Below are 17053 nucleotides of genomic sequence, written 5' to 3'. Positions count from 1 at the left end.
ATCATTGGGTATGTTTAAATGTGCATTGTTATCTCACTTTCAACTGGTCTGTACTTGTTATTAACGGATATTGATGAAACTGATTTGCTCGACTGTCTCTCAAATTGTAATGATTGTGTTCATTCTGACATTGATTGTAATGTGTTTATTTCAGAGATCCGTCTTATTCTTCCATTTTTTAAATTTGGTTCTGATATCTAGTTCAGCATAGATCCGGCCTGTGTCAGCGCTCACCATTCTCTGCACAGACGAGCACCGGGTCGCTGGGCTCGGAGGTCTTGCTGACGTTGACGGTGGTCTTGGCGATGACCCTGAACTGGTACTGAAGGTCCCGCTCCAGGCCCGTCACCGTGTACTCCTCCCGCGGGCAGTTCTGGCTGCTGGTGTTGCAGCGCAGCCACATGTCTCCGGGCAGACGCAGCGTCTCCACGTAGTAACCAATGATCTTACTGCCGCCGTCGTTCTTTGGACGCGTCCAAACCAGAACCACAGAGTTCTTGGTGACGTCCAGAACCTCGGGTTTCCCCGGGGTGTCTGAGAAACAGAGGGAAGTCATTATAGTAAAGATAATAATAATAATAATAATGATACTGTGAATAAGTCAGTGGACCATCTTTCTGTATCTCACAAAGCAAACGTGTAATATAAGACTTTAGTGATCCCAATGTGGGAAATGTTTGCCTTATGGCAGCATACAAAGTCATTGCATTGTACAATAAAAATGTAAAGACTAGAAATAAACATTCCAAAATGTCAACATCTCAATAGAGATGAAATAGCATTCAAGAAAAGTAAAAAATATACATGTTGAATTACAAATTTACGGTAACGAAATATAAAGCAGGATATTATATATACATAAGTATGTGAGGAATAAATGAAATAAGATGCTACGCACCGATAGGCGTCCTGGCCGTCACAAAGTCGGTCTTCTTGCTGGGTTTGCCCTGCCCGGCGCGGTTGATGGCCGACACCCTGAAGGTGTACTCCAGGCCCTCGATGAGGCCGGCACACGGGTACTCTGTGGAGCGCACCACGCAGTCGTTGGCTTTCACCCACAGCAGGCTGTTCCTCTCCTTGCGCTCGATGTAGTAACCGGTGATGGGGCTGCCGCCGTCGGTCTCCGGTTTGTCCCACGCCACGAACATGCAGTCCTTGTTGCACTTGTTGATGCGGCAGTCCAGCGGCTCCGATGGAACATCTTGGGGGGAATTAAAAATGTTCATATAAAAAATCGGAGAAATCTGCAGCTCACCACGTACTCAGAGGTGGAGAAAGTACTCTGTACTTCACATTCAATAAGAAATAAAAAGCAACGCCAAATTGTAAAAAAACTCTGTTACAAGTAAAAGTCCTGCATTTAAAAATGCAAAACTACATTATTGGCATCGAAATCAAAAAATACTTAAATACCAAAAGTAAAAGTACTTAATGTCCCATTTCAGAATAATTATTAAAACACTTCAGAAGGTAACAGTTGAGGTCCATCTAATAACTATCAGTCCTAAACTCAAAGATAGTCCCTTTATATGATAACAAATTCATAAAATATAGAGATAGATATCAAACCCAAGTACTTGACTAAATAAGTGTTTTTCACGACATGTATAACAGGTAAACTGACCGAAGGGGAACTTGGCCACCATCCTTTCGGACTGCATGGGGTCCGACATTCCGAAGCGGTTCTCCGCCCGGATGCGGAACGCGTAGTCCTTCCCAGGGATGAGCTTCCCGAGCCGGCAGCTGGTCTTCTGGCCTCCGGAAGAGGTGGCCGTCACCCAGTCTCCACGGCTCAGGTCGCACTTCTCCACCACGTAGTTAGTGATGTTGCTGCCGCCATCCTCCAGCGGCTTGTTCCAGGCCAGAGAGCAGGCATCCGCGTCGATGTCGCTGATCACCACCGGGCCCTCGGGAGGTCCGGGGATGTCTGCAACACAGAGACAAAGTTAAACACAGAGAATCTCCAATAAACCCCCTTCAGGAGAACCTGAATGCACCACCCTGCCTGTCGTTCCACTTCCCACACGATGTCCGGCACACTGACCTCTGATGATGATCTTCATGGACTCCACGACCCTGGCGGAGATGTTCTCAGCCACCAGGCTGTACTCGCCGCTGTCTGTCCTCGACACGTCTTTGATGATAAGAACACACATGTTCCCGGACTTGTGCACGGCCAGACGGCTGGACGGCACCACGGCGTCTTCGCCACGCATCCACTTGCAGGTCGGGGAGGGTTTACCTGAGACCAGCGCCTCCACCCTGAGCTTGGCTCCGGCTCTGGCACTGACCGTCTCCGGCATCACGATCTTCGGCTCCACTGTGGGGGAGAATAAAGCATGGTTAACCTCCGAAGCTCCCCATGAACGTGTGTGTGTGGAGGGTTTATGGGGAGGGGGTTCGGACTCACGGATCTGCTCCTTGATCTCCACGGCCTCGCGGGTCTCGGTGAAGGAGCTCTGGCCCATTACGTTTTTGGCGGCGACTCTGAACTTGTACTTCTTGCTCTCCTTCAGGCCGCTGATACTGATGCTCAGACCCTTCACCGTGGTGTAGGCGCTCCACACCTCCTTCTCCGGCTCCTCATCCTCATCCTCCTCCACAGGGGGAGGTGGGGGAGGAGCCTCCTCACCCTCTGCAACCTGGCGGAGATCAACGGCTCTTTAGATGCACTCAACACGAATGTGCTTAAACTACAAGTATCTGTTAGATCATGTACAGTTTGTGTTTACTGCTAAACCATAAAAGGGTAACAAAGGAGCGGGTGATGTGAAGGTGTTTGAAATGCAGACAGACCTCCACTGGTGCGGGAGGCTCGGGTGGAGGCTTCACTTCAATGTATTCAATCACGTAGCCGTCGATCTTGGCCCCGCCGTCCCTCGACGGCTTCACCCAGCCAACCATGGCGCTGTTCTTCGTGATCTCCATAACCTCGATCTTCTCGCAGGGATCGGGCTTACCTGAGGAAGAGAATATCTCAGAGTTAGTGCTTCAACAATTTCCAGTGTGTAATGGTAAATGGTAAATGGACTGTACTTATATAGCGCTTTATCCAGTCTTTAAGACCCCTCAAAGCGCTTTACATACTACATGTCATTCACCCATTCACACCCATTCATACAGAGCAGTGTACCTTACTCTAGGACCTAACATTCACACACATTCACACACCGTTGGCCATGCCATCGGGAGCAACTCAGGGTTAAGTATCTTGCCCAAGGATACATCGACATGTTGACTGCATGGGCTGGGATCGAACCCACAACCTTCTGGTTGAAAGACGACCACACTCCCTCACAGCCACAGTCGCCCAGTGTGTGGACTTATTGGGCTTTTTATGCCTTTGGTCAAAACTAAATAATTGTCATCTTCATTTTATGATCTAGTTAATTTTACAAGATTTAGTTTAACTTAATTTGTAATGAATATAAGCTTTAGTTAGATTAAGTGTGGGAGTTTATTTACATCCCTCTCTTCACCACCTGTGAATAAAGAGAAAGTAGAAAGTAGAGAGTGAGTATGTACTTACTGACGGGATCGGAGGCCACGTAGGAGGTGGGGCTCACTTTGTGGACCCCGGGTCCGTACTCATTGACGGCCGTGACTCTGAAGTAGTACTCGGTGCCGGGCACCAGGCCGCTGACTTTGAAGGGAACCTTGTCCTTCTCCACCTCGGCCTTCACCGTCGCCCACGTCTTGCGATCGATCTCACGTTTCTCCACCACGTAGTGCGTGATCTCGCTGCCTCCGTCCATCTCCGGAGGACTCCAGGACAGGTTGGCGGAGGTCTGCTTGATGTCGGTGGCCTCCAGGTTCATCACGGGGCCCGGGGTGTCTGACAGGACAAGAACATGACGTTCAATTTCACACTGTTTTATTCAACAGATATCCCATTTCAGGATAAGGATTCTACTAATCGGTAATTATGGGTTAACTGAAGTCTTATACTAAGGTGACCTGCTGTGCATTATTACACTAAACTCACCCAGAACCTTGACGTTGACGAACAGGGCCTTCTCTCCCGCCGGGCTGCGCACCGACAGGCAGTATTTGCCCGAGTCGTTGCGTGTGCTGTCGGGGATGATTAGGAAGGTCATGGTGTCGATGATGTCCACCTTCCCTTTCCTCGCCACATTGTCCAGGCCCATCCTCCTCCAGCTAACTGTAGGAGGGGGTCGTCCTCTGACGGTGGCGCACAGCCTGATGGGGCAGCCGGCTCGAACCGACAGGCCCCGCTTCAGGTTTGCGTCAAGTTCTACTTCTGGAGCCTCTGTGGGGAGGAGCAGGCCACAAATTACACTTTGTTCGGAGCTTTAAAAAACTTTGGCTGAAGGAAAGCTTTAGAATTTAAAAGTTTTTTATTTCTATTGTTACTCACACATTCAAGGATGCTCATTTACCAACATGGAAAGGTAGTTAAGTTTTAAATGTAACTTGTGTTAAGCTGTAGGGGCCTTAGTTCCTTTTGAGTGGGACTATTAGCTCCTCTAGTTACGATACAAGAAATGTACAACTAAAAAAGTCCTTACCTAGGATCTCCTTGGGGATCACAGGTGCCTCCAGTTGGCAGGGCAGGCTCATGCCGACCTGGTTCTGGGCCGAGACCCTGAACACGTACAAATTCTGTTGGTCCAGACTGGAGACGGTGAACTCGCACACCACCAGCTGAGCCGCCACGTTGCACCTCTTCCAGCCGTCGTCTCCTTTCTTGGTGCTTCCATGCAGTCTCAACTCCACAACGTATCCGATGATGGGAGCCCCACCGTCGGACACAGGCTTGGTCCAGCCCAGAGAGACGCTAGACTTTGTGCTGTCCACGACCTTCAGGTTGGTGGGAGGTGCTGGAGGCTCTGTAGGAACACAGGAGGATGTGTGAAGCTAAATACACAGACTGCTTCTAAAGATCTATATTTTAATCGACAGCTGTACACTATGGGCTCTGCATTATCTGGGAACCGAGTGTTATTCTCAACTTGCTTACAATTTAGAATAACGTACATCATTATTTTGTTTAACTTGTTTTTCTGTGCTTCATCTCAACAAGTAACAAATTCCGTTTTACATCTGGCGGATAAAGCAATTCTGATTCTGATGTTAACATTAATATTGGTTACGTACCAACTGTGTCCTTGGCGGTGATGGCGAGTGAAGGCTTGCTTGCGCCGCCAATGCCAATTTCATTAACCGCCTTGACTCTGTACTGGTAATCGTGGAGGGGCAGGAGTCCGGTCACGGTGTAACGTGTTGAAGGGATTGGTTCCTTGATGACAGGAGACCACCTCACGGCGTGCTCCTCCCTCTTCTCCAACAGATAACCGATGATGGACTTTCCGCCGTCCTTTTCGGGCTCAGACCACTCCACCGTCATCTCATGCTTGCCGATCTTGGTGATCTCTGGTGCCTCCGGAGCGCCAGGTACATTGAACTGGGTGCCGGCCACGATGGCTTCACTCTCCTCCGCGGGCCCAGGACCCATCTTGTTCTCAGCACGGACTCTGAAGATATACTCGTTGCCCTCGATGAGCCGAGTGACTTTAGCTTTGTTGGTGATGATGGCGTTAGAGTGGACTGACCAGACTCCCCTCTTGGTTTCACATTTCTCAATAATGTAGTTGTAGATTTCGCAGCCGCCATCATCCTCTGGGACTTCCCAGGACAGATGGCACCTGTCAGTGGTGATACCAGACACCTTCAGATCCATGACGGGGCCGGGTCTATCTAAGACATTAACCTTAGCATGAGCAGAGGCGGTTCCTGCACTGTTGGAGGCAGTGACAAGATATTTACCACTGTCTGTGCGTCTGGCAGCGGTTATCAGCAGCTTTGAGAAGTCGGTTCCAGATTCCAGCGTATGCCTGAGGCCCTTCCTTATCTCGCGGGTTTCCTCGTCTTTGTTCCATTTGATTACAGGCTGGGGTTTGCCCTTCACTATCGCCTCGATATGAAAGGAGTCTCCTGCCTTGACCACGAGTGTTGCGTCCAGTTTGATCTTGACCTCAGGCTCCACAAGCTGTTCCTTTACCAGGACTTCAGGTGTAGTCACCCAGTTGCTCTCGCCCCCCTCGTTCTTCGTCTGTACTCTGAACTGGTACAACTGGTTTTCAATGCACCTGTCAGCCATGAAGTAGGTCTCCTTGATAGCGCCCTTGTGAAGCCTCTCCCACTCCTCAGCCTCCTTTGGCTTCTTCTCAACATGATAAGCAATGTTACGGCTACCACCGTCGTAGTCAGGCTTCTTCCACTTGAGGAAGCAGAAGTCCTTGCCGATCTCAGCGATATGGAAGTCAATTGGTTCACCGGGCTTCTCGATGGGATCCACTGCCAGCACAGGCTCTTTGGACTCAATGGCTGGACCAGCACCGATCTTGTTCTCTGCGCTGACACGGAAAAAGTACTCACAGCCTTCAGTTAGAGGGGCCTTCATCTGGCGCTTGGTGCAGTCATTGGCGACTACAGTCCATGCTCTCTGGCTGGGCTGACGGCACTCAATAATGTACTGATTGATCTCTGTGCCTCCGTTGTCCTCTGGGTTTTCCCAGGACACCATGCAGGACTTCTTTGTGGCGTAGGCCACTCTTAGGTTCTGGCAAGGTCCTGGTGTGTCCAGGACATTGACGATAATGGTGGCCTGTGCTTGTCCACTGCTGTTCTTGGCGAGAATGGCATATTTACCATAGTCTGACCTGACGGCCTCGTTGATGACGAGTTCACACATTGGGTAGTTGTTGTTAATCTCGGTGCGTCTGTCCCGGGCCATGGCTCTGGCATCTTTGGTCCATGTGATCTCTGGGTCTGGTCGTCCCTTCACCCTGGTGATCAAACTTATGATCTGGCCTGCCCGGACTGTCAGAGAGTCGCGGCAGGATGCGTCAACAACAACCTCAGGGGGAACCAAAATGTCCTTAGCTAAGACGGTCTCAGTCAGTTCCCTGGGTTCACTGTCTCCTACCTTGTTGGTGGCTTTGATGCGGATCCTGTACTCCATTCCTTCAATGAAGCCTTGCACTCTGAAGGCGCACATCTTGATAAGGTCCTTAGAGATTCTGTCCCATTGAGCGGACCCTGACTTCTGAACCTCGACCACATAGCCTAGAATAGGAGTGCCTCCGTCTCTGTTAGGCTTGGTCCAGCAGATGTCTGCATAGGACTTGCTCCAGTCCTTCAGTTTAAGATTGCCAGGGGGTCCAGGTTTAGTGATGGCACGAGTGGCCTTTACAGGGTTGGAGTTCATAGAAGGCCCGCTGATACCGGCAACATTCTCTGCAAACACTCTGAACTCGTAGCTGTTGCCTTCAAACAGGCCTGAGACTCTGTATCTGAGGTCCAGCACAGGAGTCTTGTTGACACGGATCCACTTTCCTGTCATTTCTCTGCGTTCAATCACATATCCACTGATGGGGCTGCCTCCATCGTAGTCCGGCAGGGTCCACTCCACTGTCACAGCGTTCTCTGTGATATCAGAGCACTCTGGCGGGCCTGGAGGACCGGGAGGGTTGAACATGTGCTTGGCAATAGTGGGAGGACTCTCGAGCCCTGCACCAAGGCCAATCTTGTTCTCTGCTCGGACGCGTACGATGTACTCACGACCCTTCTCCAACCGGGACACCTTAGCCTTGGTGCTGGTGCCGCCGGAGCTAACCACGGACCAGGGCTCCCACGGCTTCTTCACATCCTTCTTTTCCACCACGTAGTTTATGATGGGCGTGCCACCATCATCCTTGGGTGCCCTCCACTGGATCATCATGTAATCCGGGGTGACTTCCAAGATGTTGATGGGTGAGATGGGTGGCCCGGGGAGATCCAGCACAGTGACGTGCAGAGCGACGGTCTTACTTCCTGAGGGATTGGCCACGGTGAGAAGGTACTCTCCGGTGTCTCCTCTCTGGGTCTGTGGGATGCTGAGGATGGTGGAGCATCCAACAGTCTCAATGTTGAAGCGTCCTTCAGATACAACTTCCTTGCCATCGCTCATCCATTTGGCCGTGGGAGTGGGGATACCGGTCATCTTAGCCGGCAGGGCAATAGGAGTGCCAGCTTTGACCACAAGACCCTCGATGAGCTTCACATCAACTTCAATAGTTGGTGGCACTGAAAGAGAAACAGAACCATCAGAACCATGTTAGCATGTTATCAGGCCTGTAAATGAAGACTTCCTCTGTTAGTTGTGGTCTCTTTGGTTTCAGTCGACTAAGATTTCTTGAGTCAAATATGCTTTAGTTTTTTCATGCTGAATGACATTTCTGGTTTAGACAATATTTAAAGTGGACTTTTAGCATTATTCTTTGTGGATCATCCATTAGTTGTACAATTGGTTTGGAGTGTTAGTCAATAAATACTCTCTAAAGTTAAGTTATTTTCGTCTTCAGATAAATATTTGCAAAAATGTCTTGGATAAGTCAGTGAAATAAGTTGTTTTGCAGTTCCAAAAAGTGTCATTTTGTTTTATGGCTAACCTCATTCATTTTTATTGTATTTTTATTCCTACATTTTCTGTTGTAAATTAAAGAATAAAACCTGTTTCTTACATGTCTTTTCCTGGCAGGTGATGGGGACGGTAGTGTCGGGCCGGCTCACGCCGATGGCGTTCTGGGACTTGACCCTGAAGCGGTAGGTCTTGCCCTCCATCAGCTTGGTGACGTGGGCGTGGTTGTCGCTGACGGTCTTGTAGGGGACCCAGTCGGTCTGGCCGTCCTCCTGGTGCTCCACGATGAAGCCGGTGATCTCGCTGCCCCCGGTGCGTTCGGGCCACTCCCAGGCCAGCCACACCTCCGTCTTATCTGCATCAGTGTGGTGCAGGTTCTTGGGGGGGCCGGGGGGGTCTGTAAGAGAGGAAAGAAGAAGTTAGTGGTGATTATTGGGAGTTCTACCATATATCGGAGGTTGTGGCTCAGTGGGATAGTGCGCTGATCTTCGAATCAGAGGATAGCAAGTTCGAATCCCACTGCAGTCAGCATGTCGTTGTGTCCCTGAGACATTTCACCACAAATTGCTCCTGTGGGGATTGCCCACAGTATTGAGTATGTAAGTCGCTTTGGATAAAAGCGTCTAACAAGTGACATGTCATGTAATGTAATCTCCTTTCTGTTTTATGATTGTGTTAGCTGATTCTAAAAATGTTTTAGTGAACTCACAGAGTGGGTCTAGGGCCTTGATGGGGGTCCGGGTCATCACGTAGGCGCTTTTGCCAAACTGGTTCTCAGCAGCCACTCTGAACAGGTACTGGATTCCCTCCATCAGGTACAGCGCCATCAGACTGGGCTTCTTATTGGATGCAGAGACGGGGACCCACTGGTCGGACGCCACGTCCTTCTTCTCCACCACGTAGTGCGAGATGACAGCGCCACCGTTGTCCTCGGGGGCCTTCCATGTCAGGTAAGCGGACTCGCTGGTGATCTCGGAGATCACCAGGTCTCTAGGAGGGGAAGGCTTGTCTGGAGGAAACAAGGTAGGTGGAGGTATAATAAAATACATCAAAGGTGCAAGTGCTTCACAAGTAATGAAATACCTGAGAGCTGCTGAGCTAGCTGCTAACATGATAAATAACCAAAAGTTAGCCGCTAAATGCAAATATGCTATCTAGCCTGAAATTAACTGCTAACATTGAACTAAACTGCTTACATACAAACTAGCCTGAAGATATATGCTATCTGCTAACATGGAAACTAGCCTAAAGTTTCTTTCCACATCTGGTGGGCATTTTACTTACTGAGAACAAGCACGGCCACGGTGATGGACTTCTTGCCGACGGCGTTCTCCGCGGTGAGGGTGTAGTTGCCGGAGTCGGCGCGGGTGCTCTTGGGGATGAAGACCTTGCTGCCGCTGGCAGTGACGGCCACGGTGATGTGAGCGGGGACGTCTCCGTCATCCTTCTTCCAACTGACGGTGGGCGTGGGCACTCCCTTGATGGTGGCGCTCAGCGTGATGTCGGATCCCAGCATGGCGAGGTGGTCCCGCGCCATGTTGGCATCGAGCAGCAGCTCAGGTTCCTCTGTGGACAATAAAAACACAGAATTTAGCATTTAAAGAAAGTTTTTAATACGTTTTAAAAGGAAGATTTATCCATTTGTACATGAACAGATTTATTTTGCAGATTGCTAACCAGCTGATCAATAGAAAACACTTATGATGCTTTCGAGAAAAAATGTACCTGTTCTATCATTTAATTATATTCTATTTCAAAATGTTGAAATTAAATAATATTATAGTTACACATTTTAAATTAGATTTTTTTCTGAAACTGAGGCACATGCACTTAGCAGCTAGCTACATTTGTGTGCATCCTGTTCATCAGTTATCATAATTTCATGACGCACTGAGACAACTTAATATGTATTTTTAACAAATGAAGCAAATGACAAATAATATAATGTTATTGACCAGGATGTTTTGGTATCATCTATCTATTTGAAATGAATCTGAAACGTGTCAGCCAGAGAGACGTACCCATCCTGTCGTGCACTTTGACGCTGGTCTTAACAAACGCGGGGTCAGATTTGCCGGCGGCGTTGACTGTGAATATCCTGAAGTTGTACTCTTTTCCGTCCTCCAGGCCCGTCACCACGTAGTGAAGGTCGGGGCACTGCTCCGGGGTCTCGTTAGCCGGAAGCCACTCCACGGCGCCGGGATTCTGGTACTCCACCAGGTAGCCGAAGATACGACCCTTCCCGTCGTGGCGAGGCATCTTCCACCTCAGGCTTACTGAGTCCTTGGTCTTGTCGTAGGACTCGGGGGTCACGGGGGGGCTGGGGCACACTGCAGGGGGAAACATAGGAACAAGAATCAACAACGTGTTTAGTGTCAAAGCTCTTTTATGGTTGAGTAAGTAGAGCTGTAAGCATTTAGCAAGACAATTAATGCTGCTGCTAATGAAGATAAAGAGCCAAGTCCTCAATTTAAATAATTTTAAGATATTGCTTTTTTAAAGATATGTATTATTTAACATAGGAAAATAGCAAAAAACAATAAAAAAATGATAAATAAATGTCTTAATACAATGCTTATATTTAGCATGGAGATAAATTAGATAATACTAAATACTAATAACTAATGCTAAAAGACAATGCTACAAAATGCTAAATGCCATGCTAATATGTTATCCAGACATAACAATGATAATAATAACTAATTAATAATTATCTATAGAAATGTTTCATTCAATTCAATTCTAATATTTCTTCTGAACATAAAAAGATAACACCAAATATAAATAAAATGCTTATATTTTGCATACTCATACTTTACTCTACCCAATGATATGCATTCAATGTAACCGCCTATAATGTATTACCATGTGCTGTATGCTTAGGCTGAATGTTTGTAATTTCTTGGTTATTTCTTCCGATGTATGTGTGTGAATGTTGTTTGTATGTTGTACTTGTTTGTTATTTGTTTTCTTGGGACCCCCTTGAAAACGAGGTGATTCACCTCAAGGGGTTTATCCTAATAAAGAAATTTGAATATAAAATTTGAATATATATTGTCTTACGAAACCAAATGTAATCATGCAGGAGGAGTTTTTTGTAATTATACAAGAAAAATGACGTAGGATGTAATAGATACAAAATCTGTAATAATAATAAATATTTACTCAAAATAAATCGAAATATTTGAGTGCAGCTCTTACCGATGGGGTCCTTGGCGAGGATGGGTTTGGAGGGGAGGCTGGGGTCCCCGGTGCCCAGCTCATTTTCGGCCATCACCCTGAACTCGTACTCGCAGCCCTCCACCAGGTCCTGCACGCGGTACTGGGTGGCGGGGTACAGCGGCTCCCTGGTGACCCGGGACCATCTCTTGGCGGCAGGCTCCTTCTTCTCCAGGATGTAGTTGGTGATGGGCTTTCCTCCGTCGCGGGGCCGGGTCCACAGCACCAGGGCGTTGGTGGCGTACACCTCCCTGACCGTGGGCATCTCGGGGGCCTCAGGGACCCCTGCAGGGAGCACACAGGGTTATCAGGTGTATCCAAGTACTTTTACTCCAGTACTGATAGTATAATAATAACACATGGGATTTTTCATAATAACATAAAATCAGAACAGAAACAATACAAAGATAAAGTGTGAGTTGGTTCTTTCAGTGTGATGTAACAGGATTGCGTAATATTCCATTACAGTTACTTACATTACAATATTACTCATATTATTTGCTACAATACATTTTCAAATACAGATCAATATACTATAACTAGCTATAGGTAACTAGTAGTTGTAACAGATTATATATTTAAGGTACCCCTCCCAACCCTGGTCATAACGTACTGAACAGATCTTTGGCTCTCATCTCCTCGGACTCCAGCGGGTCGCTGATGCCGTACATGTTCTCCGCAGAGATCCTCATGATGTACTCACGGCCCTCCGTCAGCTTCGGGATCTGAGAGAAAATACCCACCACAGAGACAACTTGTTAGAAACAGACCCCCACTAGGGATAAACCATGCTCAGGAGTCAGGTGGACAGGAGTCAGGCTGGGGTCAGGTGGACAGGAGTCAGGTGGACAGGAGTCTGGCGGACAGGAGTCAGGTGGACAGGAGTCTGGTGGACAGGAGTCTGGTGGACAGGAGTCAGGTGGACAGGAGTCTGGTGGACAGGAGTCTGGTGGACAGGAGTTTGGTGGACAGGAGTCAGGTGGACAGGAGTCTGGTGGACAGGAGTCTGGTGGACAGGAGTCTGGTGGACAGGAGTCTGGTGGACAGGAGTCTGGTGGACAGGAGTCTGGTGGACAGGAGTCTGGTGGACAGGAGTTTGGTGGACAGGAGTCTGGTGGACAGGAGTCTGGTGGACAGGAGTCAGGGGGACAGGAGTCAGGTGGACAGGAGTCTGGATGGGGTTTTGCTCACCTTGCAGAAGGTCTTGGTGTTGGCGGAGGTGACAGTGGTCCAGGCCTCGCGGTTGGTGTCTCTCTGCTCGATGATGTAGTTGGAGACGTCTACGCCGCCGCTGTCCAGAGGAGGTTTCCAGGAGACCACCATGAACTCCCTGTGCACCTCCTCAAACACCACGGGGCCGACAGGGGGGGTTGGGCGGTCTGTAGGGAGGAGACCATGTGATCAACCGATACCGCGATAAATATCTACTCTGAGACCCCTTCTTTCTATCATCCATATCCTATTCTGTTGCTGCCTCTTTGGACGTATCCATATGGCTGAGGTCACTTCTGTGTTTTGTAGGAAAATATGTTTATATTTCTTAGTTTACAATATCTAATCTAATATATAATCTGATCAGTTTCAGTTTCTGATTCTGATATTATTTTCAAAGCAATACTTTGCTGCTTGACCTGATTGAACCAAAAATAATTGTATTTTTCATTTTTATTAGGATTAAAATGTATTTTAATCTAAAATTATTAATACATTTTCATTTTCACAGTTTAATCTTAATTCAAATAAATTGTATATATTTAAAAAAATATATATTATATTTATCCTTTAATCTTATATTGAAGTTTCTTGCTTTTAAGTTTTCTTCAACCATTTTTATATCAAAAATCAAATTCTTTGCATCTGAAAACCTACTAATAGTACTTTAAAAGCAAACGGGTGGTGTCCCGCAGGGGTCTATGCATGGACCTTTTCTTTTTCTCTCTAGTTCATGGATTCAGCTGCTGCACTTCATCTTTATTAATACGATTTTACGCTGGCTGGTATCAACATCTGTACGTACCGACCACGGTGATGTTGCAGACCCCTTTCCTGGAGCCGGTGCTGTTCTCCACCACCACTACATATCTGCCGCTGTGTCTGCGCTGCGCCTTCATCAGGCCCAGAGACATGGTGGTCAGCGTGTTCTTGAACATCACGTGTTTGTCGGCCTTCAGCTCCTCATCCTCGCAGTACCACAGGATGGACGGGGATGGTTTCCCGGTATAGCGGCCCTGCAGCAGGCAGCTCTCGCCCACACGGATCACGATCGTATCGCGGAAGTCCAGCTCGATGGTGGGCGGCTCTGTGAGACAGGGAGACTGATTGTGAGCTGATATTGAAAGTACCAGTACTACTAGTTTATAACAACTGCACGGCTCTTTCCTTCCAAAGGAGATATATCATCTAGTTGTTGTTTACATATTTTTATTGGGAGTTTTTCTTTTCCACTTTTGTATTTCTATGATTTTCTCTGACCATATTTATGTTACTATATTTACTATAAGTTATTATAGTTTTCTCAAAATAGTTTTCTTTCAGTGTTTTTAATTTTTGTATTACTTTTATGTATGCACCACAACACCAAGTCAAATTCCTCGTAAGTGTCAAACTACCTGGTAATAAACCTGATTCTGTTTCTGATTCTGGTTCTGTTTCTGATTCTGTTTCTGATTCTGGTTCTGTTTCTGATTCTGGTTCTGATTCTGATTCTGGTTCTGGTTCTGATGAGATATGCATGGAAATACCACTGAGATGACCTGCTGATTTGAATCTCCTGAAACTCACCCAGCTCGTCCTTGCAGGTGATAGGTTTGGTGCCGAAGGACGGCTTGCTGGGCCCGACCTCGTTGACGGCGATGACCCTGAACTCGAAGGTGTCGCCCTCCCGCAGACCGTCGAACGTGAACTTCCTCTCCATCAGAGCGTCTTTGGTCAGACGGCTGAACTTGTCTTTGCCGATCATGCGCGCCTCCAGCATGTACATGATAATCTCCGAGCCGCCGTCGAACTTCGGGGCTTTCCAGGTGACGCTGATCAGGTCCTTGGTGACCTTGGTGACCTCCAGCTCCTCAGGGCGGTCCGGCACACCTGGGAGGGACAGGTAAACTTTATATCTGCAGATCAAGAACTCATTAAGAAGGTTTTTAACTGTCTGGATATGACATTACATTTCACTTAGACTCTTTTACCCAAAGCAACTTACATACATTCAGTACTTTGGGAAATCCGCTCAGGAGCAATTTGGGTTGGGGTGAAGTGTCTTGCTCAGGGACATATTTATAGATACAAAGTTGGACTTCTGACTTCATAATGTTTCCTTTTTTACAATTATGATTATTTTCTTTTGTTGACATCAACATGTATCTTGAAAATAGTTTTTAGACTTTCAGTTTGAATGTGTTCTACAATCTCAGACACACAGGATCTGCAGATGGGAACTAGCTATGGGATTATTTAAATTATATTATATTTTACTTGATTATAGGATTGACTGTTTCTAATTTATCAATGACATTGTGACTCTTCTAAATGCCCCTCCTCTCATGGTTCAGACTTCCTGATTGTAGATGGACTCACTCATGGGTTCTTTGATGAGGATCTCGGCGGCGGTGCACATGAAGGGTCCGAGCCCAATGGCGTTCTCGGCGGCGACTCTGAAGAAGTAGGACTTGCCGGTGGTGAGGCCCTGAGCCACGGCGTTCTGCCGGCTGGCAGTGAAGGACACGGCGGTCCAGGCCTTACGCTCGGCCTCACGCTTCTCCACAATGTAGTTGCTGATTGGTGAGCCTCCGTCGTTCTCCGGGAAGAACCAGCTGAGTTTACAGGACTCGCTGCTCAGGTTCTCCGCACTGAAGGGGATTCCCACAGGCCCGGGGACGTCTGGGGGGGAAATGGAGGGTCATTAGGCATGTCTGTGTTGGTCCCTGAAGGCAACTAATTTTAGGCTATAAAGGAGCTACAGCACGGTCACATGACTTCACGTCATTACCGCTAAGCTAAAGGCGGCTAATGTTGGGCTACAAAGGAACTACAGCACGGTCACATGACTTCACGTCACCACTGCTAAGCTAAAGGAGGCTAATGTTGGGTTATAAAGGAGCTACAGCGCGGTCACATGACTTCACGTCACCACCGCTAAGCTAAAGGAACTACAGCATGGTCACATGACTTCACGTCACCACCACTAAGCTAAAGGTGGTTAATGTTGGGCTATAAAGGAACTACAGCACGGTCACATGACTTCACGTCACCACCACTATGCTAAAGGTGGTTAATGTTGGGCTATAAAGGAACTACAGCACGGTCACATGACTTCACGTCACCACAGCTACGCTAAAGGAGGCTAATGATGGGCTATAAAGGAACTACAGCACGGTCACATGACTTCACGTCACCACCGCTAAGCTAAAGGAACTACAGCACGGTCACATGACTTCACGTCACCACCGCTAAGATAAAGGAACTACAGCACGGTCACATGACTTCACGTCACCACCGCTAAGCTAAAGGAACTACAGTACGGTCACATGACTTCACGTCACCACCGCTAAGCTAAAGACGGCTAATGTTGGGCTATAAAGGAGCTACAGCACGGTCACATGACACACAACTGCTACACAGACCTTATTTCAGGATAATATCGAAAAAAAGACAACCAGATAACCGTTGACCTTCAGACCATAGAGTCTCATGTGCCGGATCTGCTTACCCAGGACTTCCACAGTGATGTTCTTGGTCTTCTCTCCGCCGGCGTTCTTGGCGGTCAGCGTGTAGACGCCTAGGTGCTTCCTGGTGCAGGGTTTGATGACCAGAGACGAGCTGATGCCGGTCGTCTCCACCACTGCCTCTAGAGGCAGCGCGGCACCATCTCGAGTCCATGTGACCTCGGGGGCCGGCTGGCCCGACACGTAGGCAATGATCCGGATCACTCCGCCGGCGTGGACTACCATCCTCTCCTTCACCGAGGCATCCAGGTCAACCTCAGGAGCAACTGGAGAGGAGACCAGCGTTAGAGATGGATGGTATGCAACATATTTAAGTCAGGAAAAGGGTCCCTCATTCATATTTCATGTCCAAATCTTCATAATTATTGGAGGTCAGAGATGGTAAAAGTACACACATCCTTTACTCAGGTAGAAGTACAGATACTCGTGTTTAAAGATACTCAAGTCAAAGTAAAGAGGCTTTGAAATGTACTTCAGTAAAAAGTACCCATAACTAGCAGCTGTTTTAAAGAGTACCTGACCTCCCTTTATATTAATAGAACAATAATGTCATTGTTAGCTAATGAATGTTTCCATGCTGAACAACGGCAACATGACAACGTTTCCATTGGTCCCTCTTCTTTAGAGAAGACCAGGAAATGATGGATACACGGACTCCACTTCGAGCCATAGAATTATTAACAAAGCACTT

At 47.7% G+C, this 17053-nt stretch overlaps 1 protein-coding gene across 1 annotated transcript in view; it reads right to left on the bottom strand.

Moving 5' to 3' along the window:
• Positions 1 to 234: 234 nt before the first annotated feature.
• The window catches only part of LOC104951263 (titin-like), a gene marked incomplete at its 3' end in the record, with an annotated part of 22600 nt that continues 5781 nt past the window's right edge, over positions 235 to 17053 (bottom strand). Inside the window, exons 7-27 of the mRNA XM_010777899.1 lie at positions 16347 to 16628; positions 15215 to 15517; positions 14423 to 14725; positions 13659 to 13940; positions 12833 to 13020; positions 12255 to 12366; positions 11624 to 11926; positions 10444 to 10752; positions 9707 to 9988; positions 9132 to 9431; positions 8526 to 8819; positions 5119 to 8088; positions 4530 to 4850; positions 3986 to 4270; positions 3530 to 3835; positions 2797 to 2960; positions 2411 to 2642; positions 2045 to 2320; positions 1625 to 1927; positions 899 to 1201; positions 235 to 534 (exon numbers count right to left, since the gene is read on the bottom strand). Coding sequence (XP_010776201.1) covers positions 235 to 534; positions 899 to 1201; positions 1625 to 1927; positions 2045 to 2320; positions 2411 to 2642; positions 2797 to 2960; positions 3530 to 3835; positions 3986 to 4270; positions 4530 to 4850; positions 5119 to 8088; positions 8526 to 8819; positions 9132 to 9431; positions 9707 to 9988; positions 10444 to 10752; positions 11624 to 11926; positions 12255 to 12366; positions 12833 to 13020; positions 13659 to 13940; positions 14423 to 14725; positions 15215 to 15517; positions 16347 to 16628 — 8418 coding nt within the window. The remainder of the gene's footprint in view (positions 535 to 898; positions 1202 to 1624; positions 1928 to 2044; positions 2321 to 2410; positions 2643 to 2796; positions 2961 to 3529; positions 3836 to 3985; positions 4271 to 4529; positions 4851 to 5118; positions 8089 to 8525; positions 8820 to 9131; positions 9432 to 9706; positions 9989 to 10443; positions 10753 to 11623; positions 11927 to 12254; positions 12367 to 12832; positions 13021 to 13658; positions 13941 to 14422; positions 14726 to 15214; positions 15518 to 16346; positions 16629 to 17053) is intronic.

This window comes from Notothenia coriiceps, unplaced genomic scaffold, assembly GCF_000735185.1.
Source record: "Notothenia coriiceps isolate Sejong01 unplaced genomic scaffold, NC01 NC01_scaffold00018842, whole genome shotgun sequence".
In the NCBI taxonomy this organism is placed as follows: domain Eukaryota; kingdom Metazoa; phylum Chordata; class Actinopteri; order Perciformes; family Nototheniidae; genus Notothenia; species Notothenia coriiceps.
The sequence above is the reverse complement of the archived record's forward strand: the minus strand, read 5'-3'. Positions and strand labels throughout refer to the sequence as shown.